The sequence below is a fragment of the Pungitius pungitius genome, chromosome 13 (assembly GCF_949316345.1).
Source record: "Pungitius pungitius chromosome 13, fPunPun2.1, whole genome shotgun sequence".
In the NCBI taxonomy this organism is placed as follows: Eukaryota; Metazoa; Chordata; class Actinopteri; order Perciformes; family Gasterosteidae; genus Pungitius; species Pungitius pungitius.
In genome coordinates, this window is record NC_084912.1 from 10,577,718 (window position 1) to 10,585,536 (window position 7,819).

At 43.2% G+C, this 7,819-nt stretch overlaps 1 protein-coding gene across 1 annotated transcript; it reads right to left on the minus strand.

The window, feature by feature from the left end:
- Positions 1-72: 72 nt before the first annotated feature.
- On the minus strand, positions 73-7,144 carry kcnk1b (potassium channel, subfamily K, member 1b). The gene is made up of 3 exons (XM_037466074.2): positions 6,495-7,144; positions 4,819-5,214; positions 73-2,987 (listed from the first exon to the last, which is right to left on the minus strand). The coding sequence occupies exons 1-3, from the start codon at positions 6,847-6,849 to the stop codon at positions 2,728-2,730; spliced, it is 1,011 nt and encodes a 336-aa protein (XP_037321971.1). The 5' UTR covers positions 6,850-7,144; the 3' UTR covers positions 73-2,727.
- Positions 7,145-7,819: the final 675 nt, after the last annotated feature.

Below are 7,819 nucleotides of genomic sequence, written 5' to 3' on the forward strand. Positions count from 1 at the left end.
AATATTCATGACTGGCTCTGCTGCTTTCGATGGCCATTGAGCATATGAATAATACACAAGGAGAGCAATCAATGAGGCAAAAAGTCAGATTTAACCAACACTTTATTTATAAGTTGCTGATATTTTACAGTTCATGGATTCACTACGTATGCTATAATGAATTTTACAAAAAAAGGTAGTACTTCATGGCAATCCTACAACACTCACTGGCGCACCTGGCTGTACAGATACTGAACAGATATGTACAGTAAGGTGTAGTCCCAAATTTTCCAAACGTTTGACTTTTGATAGCATAAATAAATGATGTCAGTGGGTTCCCACTCGGAATCCTTGACACATCGTTTCCTCGCTGAACAGACTGCATATGACTGACAGACTCCACCAAAAGCAGTAATGCTGAAGTGTAGAAGCCGTGACATCGATCAATTCAATGTATCTTATAAACAGTAAGACCATACAGCAAAAAAAAAACACTTTAGCTAAATTCAAGTTTTACATTTTTTTCTCAGCAATAAGAACAGTTTCAATGCATCACGGTTTACACAAAGGCCCAGATTGGTGAGAAAAAGAAGAAGAACTATAAAATACTAAATTAAAGATCAGCAAGTACTTATGATGACGACACGCTCCAAGCTAATTTTGCAAGCAGTCATGACACATCTCTCCGATTCAAATGAACTGGTCCCCAAACGAACACAGCCGGCAGAGCAGCTGAGGGAGTAACGCTGCCCTCTGGTCAGGCTTTGAATCTCACTGTAACAAACGGCATGAAAAAAAACATTACATTCGAGACTTTACAAAAGGCCGGGTCTCCGTCACGATGTGGTGATGCAGCAGAGAAAGATGAGGTCAGAACTTCAGCTCCACACAGAGACGGAAACACACTTAAAATGCATAACGATTGCTCGTCTTTCTACTCAATGTGCGAAGAAATATACATGACAACAGATACCAACAGGAGTGCAATGCAATTTCCTTTCAAATAGCAATAGGGAATGTCCACCCTTTTAAATCCCAATCATGGACATTTCCATCCTCGGTTGATGAGCAGATTACAAGCTGATGTGGGAGCGGTGACACAACAGATGTTTTAGCTGCACTCCTGTCACTTGATTTTCTAGCTTCAACCTTTAAAGCTTCAAATTAGTTATTTTCATCAATTTAAAACCTTCAAGTCCTATTATATACATTTCTACATTCAAATGATATAAATACAGTCGGCTTGCTCTTTTCTAGCTCAGAGCAGTTATTGAGCATTTACAGATCATCCACACCCAAAGTACCATTCATGTTTGATTATTTCGATCATTCGTTTTTTTTGTGTTTTTTTTTAATATCTAAAATAGCAGGAACCACGTCCGTTCTCTCTATGAGAAATCCCAAACAGTGCTCCAGTACATGTGCAAATAGAGCGCTCCATCTTGACGGTAAAATGCCAGCCTCCAATCTGTGCTTCCCTATTTAATGTGTCTTTTCAAAACGGACACACATGAGGCCATTCAGACAAATCAATAACTTATAGTGCTCATCTTCTCAGAGACCATTTTGAGAGAAAATACATACTTGCAGACAAATGTTATCCCTCACAGTGAGTGAAATGTGTAATACCACAAAGTCTAAAAAGAACAACACCCCCGTTAGGATGAGCCAGAACTGCTACAAAATACCACATTGTGTTTCTTCTGGTCAGTTACTTTAACAAAGCCGGTTGTTTGCCAACTTTGTATTCAAAAATGTCAATCTTACGCAATCTCAGTTAATCTGAGCTCAGACCCTTTGTAATTGATGCAATATACCGTCTCTTCTTTCAGATGCTTATTTTCAGGGTTGACGGCAAGTTCCAAAGTTCCATGTAACACTAAAACGACTGACTTGCGGTTGTATGCCGCAGTTCTCTATCATGTCCGTCCAAAATGCCCACAGCTATCATTTTGTCCTATTAAACATTTGTGTCAAATTGTCAAAATTCAAGTATTTTGTTATATTTTGTTATGGCCAAAAACGTGTTCTGTAAGGTCCCAGCGACCTTTGACCAACCAAGTCCAGTGGGTTCGTGCTTGAGTCAGAGCGGACGGTTCTGCCGAAATTCTTGTGAATGTGTCACATTCACAGCGTGAATAGCGGGATAATATAATACATCCGACCCAGAGGCATAAAGATATCTGAAGTCCAATATTTACATGACTTGTCCTCGTGTCTTGGCTACACTGGCTCATCTTTAAAAAGGAGTGTTTATTCTAGGTGGAGCTATGACTGTACGTCTCAAAACAATTCAAAGTAGCCTTCACGCATCTCTATTTACAAGATACATACATGTTTATGTTGTATTTCGTGACCGACTGCAGAGATTTGTCCCATATTTCAGCAAGATTGAAGAGAGCAATTAAATATTTCTAAATATTTTCCAAATATTCTTCTTCTAAATATTTTCCAAAAATGTGCAACAGATAAGGAGCTTGATTCTTGTGAGTCATAATAAACAGCAGAATGCTTTTCTTAAATCACCTAATATGTTCTTATAGTCACTGTTAAACTTTTTTGTCAGAATTTGGGTGTGATGACTGAGTTTATTGCAAGCGCTGTTTAGCCCCAACTTGTTATACAACTAAAGTTTACACAACGTCTCGGGCTGTGACTCGTGATCTATGCGTTGGGTCTACTTTTAGTGCACTGCCCCCTCTACTTTCACATTGTCATCCCTCAATAGACGTTTGCTCTGGTGACGTTTTACTGGATCATGGGATCATCACTGAGCGAGGACAGTTGAGTTGGGACACCAACAAACGACTGGATTTTGCCGTCAGAGTAAACCGTGGCTCGGTTGGACACCGTAGTGAAGGACAAGTGGTCATGTTCCAAAATGGCCAGGCGGTCCTGCGGCTTCTCCTTCTTCAGGTAGAACATCTTCCTCAGCTGCTTCAGCTGCTGCAGCTCGCAGAAGGTCTCCAGCACCACCAGCATGACGATCAGACCCAGGATCAGGTAGACTGAGGAGACAGGCACAGAGGCAGAGAAAGGCAGGTGTGAGTGGTGTGATTTTCAAAAACATCACTTAATAACACTGACAAGAAATCCTTCTAACATTCCCTTATTTATACAACTTAATGGAGTTCGTACTTTTTAATATAGATTTTATCACTGCAGTTTTTTCCCTGATGTTTTTTTGTACAACGACGGCTGCTGGTGGATATATACAGACGAAGATATTCGAGGGTTTCTGGAGGTCATTCAATTGGAAAAACACGAGTAATAGATTTGTTCACAGAAAGCGTTGTTTATATGCACTGACACTAGAGGGCGGTGGCTGCCTGACCAGGAGAAGAAGAGAGTGTGAGCTCTGTTTAAAAGGTGAGATGGGAAGAGGAACGGTGAAAAACAATGCTCTAAAAACACTAATCTTTGCTAATCTTTCACCAATTATCTTTCGAAGTGACTAACGTAAAAAATTCCCCTGAAGTTCAACCGGTAGGAAGTCTAGACCAGTATGTGAACCCGATCAACTGTAACAACTACTGAATAAGGACTGTGATGCTCTGGAATAAAGAGGAGCGCTACAGCACTGCGTGGTCTGTATTGATTACTTTTCATAATACATTTGAGGTCTCTTTTGCTTGGATTTTGTTAAGGAGCCAAAACGTACTGTATGTACACACAATAATGCATTAAAAATTCTCCAATAGCTTTCTCTCCTCTTACAGACGTGCCTTTGCGCGCTGCGTGTGACCAGTGTAACACACACACACACACACACACACACACACACACACACACACACACACACACACACGCACACGCAGGCGACCGCCCGCTTGAGTATTCAAATCGGATTGGATTTTTTGGTAATTCTTGTCACTTTAAGCCGTCACAGGGCTGCCTGCAGGAAGTTGCCCAATCAACCAGAAAAATGCGATCAATGCCTTGCTGATCTCCAGTGGGCCATGGCTCATTTTATCTTCCACACTGCACTGTTGTGTGATTATGTAAAGCAAAATGAAAAAAGCCATCCAAATGTTAACAATGAGCTTCATCAGCAGTGTTAAAAAATACAGTGGAATAAGGTGAGAAAAGCCATAGTTATGGTAAGTGAATGAGCAAAGCATTTTTTATTTTGCAGTGACAAGCACTCTTGCAGACTATATGCTTACTGTAGTAATAGCCATTACACTCTGTGTGGGTAGGACAGGCTATTCCTTAACCATGATTACATACAAAATGTTTTTGTGTTTTGTAATAGTAGCTTGTTCTAATATTAAACCCATACGGATTCTATTCAACACTTTAAAAAGGAAATCAATCGTTTATGAATCCTGTATGTGTGATTGTAATTTCTTAAGCATGTGTTGATTTTTGCATGGCACACATTTTTACTTTTGTTCGAACAATACGTATTCATTGAGTTTAAGAAATTGACCCAGCTGATTGTGTCACACCCTGTTAGAACAAAGTTCACCATCGTAAAGCATGTGTGATGTATTCTCATATCAGTTAATCGTTTCAGACAGTGTTTCCTGGACTGCTACAAGTAAACAGATCAAGCCGTCAAACCCACTTTGCAACAGGAAGCATTTGAGCCAATGAGAAATGTGATCCTGAAACAGGGACAGTAACAAGGTAACAGCTGTGAGCCGGTCGCCTCATCAGTAATAAATTCATGTTTGCTCAGAGCACACATCACTTTTAATGGATGTTTGCTGTAAAATCTTACATATACCATCCTTACAAACCCCTTAATGAGGATGAAAGTGGACACAAGGCGAAAACCTATTTGAGAGCCCACTTTGCCACAAAAAACAAAAAGGAAGACTCATCAGCACTCACCGGTGATGCCCACTTTGTAAAGCTCCCTGAACTTCTGATTGGTGGCCTCTCCGGGTACGTAGTCGCCCAGGCCGATGGTGCTGAGCGAAATGAAGCAGAAGTAGAAGGACTCCAGGAAGTTCCAGTTCTCCTCCAGCGCCGAGAAGATGGCGGCGGGGATGAGGAAGAAGCAGGAGAGGGCCAACGCGGCCAGCACCGCGGCGTGAACGATGGCCACCAGCGGCTTGGACAGACCCCAGCGCCGGTGGATGTACATGACGGGCCTCCGCGTGCTGAACACCATGATCCTTTGCACCACGGCCGTGAGGAAGAGGAGGGTGAAGGGGATGCCAATCACGGAGTAGAGGATGCAGAAGGCCTTGCCGCCGTCAGAGAGCGGTGCCGTGTGACCATATCCTGTGGGACAACAAACGGGACAAACCCAAGCGTCACACAGGTTCCTGAGCGCAAAGACGTGCTGTCGTTTTTTGCTGAGAAATGAAATAACCGGCAGAGGAACTAACAGAGGCTGGAGTATTTAATGACAGGCAGAGGAGGATTTGAGAGAAAAGTCTGATGTGATGTCATGTTGATTTAAAAAGGGGGATTACTGTAAAAGCCATGCTCTTACGAGGTGAATGTTAAAAGCGCGTAATGGAAGAAATTGCAATAGGCTCAGTTGTGATGTTTTGTTAAGAATATTAGATGAACTTAACGCTTCTGCTTTGTATTCATGAAATATATTGGAACTGCCACTGTTTCCACAGTGGTTCACTTCCCCTTTTCCTGTGGGAAGAATTAAAAGGTAATGACATCACAGTGTCCTATTCAGTATGGTGTGCTAGTGCCTCTGTTTGGACTTCTGAGTAACGACCATCAACAGCAGGTGTTTGATACACTGTGGTGGGTGGGACAAGGTGAGGATAAAACTCAATTCGGAAATTCCGTGGTGATTGAGAAATGCAAAAGGTTTGAGAATAAGACAGAAACAAATAGACAGAGTCAGACCTTCCGATCATCTACACGTCTGTGTAAAAACCTCCACAGCATTTTGACTTGAACAGGACAGGTTGATGCAGCCAGGCACAAACTGGCCTTCATGGTATCAGCACAATCGTGATGAAACTTCCATCACAACTGCTGCCCTGTGGTCAGACTACAGCTCTTCAGGTATCCTCACAGATCTACTGCAAGCCACGTTGCATTAAGCAATGCTCTCCATGCACACACACACACACAAAACACTGCAAGTGCCTCTAGAACAAACACTTTGTGTTAAAGGCCTGTCCTAATGTTATTATTGCCTGTGGGAAGGAAACGGATGACATTGACATACTGCCTCAAGTTTTTGTGCTAATCCTCTTACAGGGCTTCTTCTGTGTGTTATATTTTGCAAGAGATGTTTATCAAATGATAACCCACTGAGGCAGTGTTTATGGTAACAACAACAAAATAGATTAAAAACACATACCGTGTGTGTCTAAATATCCAGTGCGACAAATACAGACGGGTTCCTGACCTGACGGACGTACTGCAATAAGTGTTTCGCCTACAATTAGCATCGATCACATTCATTAATGACCCACTTTCATTCAGTAGGCCAACCGGTACCTCACGGGGACGATCAAGGGTGCAGTGGCCCACTTCGGGCTAACGCTGGGCTGAAAAGCACCTGATCGGCTGCATCGACGTCTCACCTGTGGTGGACAGCACGGTGCTGGCGAAAAACAGGGCAGACGTGAAGTCCCAGTTCCAGTTGGCCGAGGCGTTGTTGAGGATGGAGACCCCGTAATTGCTCGCGTCCAGGGCTTTCTTCAGGAAGCGCTCCAGGCGCTCCTCGGACAGGCACTCGTTTTCCTGGAGGAACTGCTTCTTGATGGCCCTCAGCTCCTGGCGTAGGATGTCCTCGTACGGCAGCTCCACCGAGGAAAAGACCACTGCGCCGAACACGAGATAGAGGACGTAGCCCAAGACGAGAGAAACAAAATACCACGTCGATTTGTGATTCTGCATCAAGCGCACACACGAATTGCTGGCCAGAGACGGAAGCATTTTCGTGAGGTGTCAGCGCGGCGTTTGGCTGCGGGTTTGTTCAAAGAAAACGTCTTCTACACTAATGTTAATAATGTAATCGCCCCGCGCGTTAAAATAGCGAAATGTAGCCCAACGAGAGGGATGTTGTTACGGACAAAGCTCAATGAAACCTCTTCCCCCTCCGCGAAACCTGCCACGGCACTTGAGGCTTTCAGGTGCAGTCGGAAATATCGAAACTATAGGAACTAGAATATGTTGGTGAGCGATCTCTTTCTCTCCCCCCCTTGCTTGCATGGTTTTGGTCGTTTGGGGCGTCATGGGTGGACACACAGTATTAAAATGTAAGAATGACCCTAGCAGCCTTAGCTGATGCTCTTTTCTCTTCACTGATATCTTGGCTGCAAAGAAAACTTTTGAGCCTGATTTTTTAAAAGATGAAACTATAAAACGTCGAACATTTATATTTATAGATGCATATTTATTTCAGAAGTATAAACACAAAGTGAAAAGCTTCAAACTGTAGCGTTCGTGTTTCCGACCTTGAACGGGCCCCTGAAGGCAGCAAGTGATGTGGCGCCGACAAAGGCCGTGTGACGTAGGCGCGTCACCTTCTCTCCTCCCGGGCCAACGAGGCAGGCTTTGGTGTTGACGTCTTTCAGTTTCAATTCATAGGCGTCGAAAACGTAACAGAGCTATTGATGCCTCCTCACCTATTGTCTCGAAACAAAAGGTAGTGAGAAAAAAAGAGTAAAGGAGACACGCCCCGGAATGCATAACTTGGTGAGCTCGGAGGCCCGCAGGGTGTGGAGGGACAGGTTGGGCTTCATACAGAACTAGATTGAAAATACCGAAATGATTTAGTTATTTCTAAGCTGTGGTATTATTATGCCCCTTGGTTTACAGGTAACGTACCTGTTGATGTATTTGCACTTTACAGATTACACAAAGTAATACAAGTGAAGGCCACCCAAATAATGTGTGTTAAGAA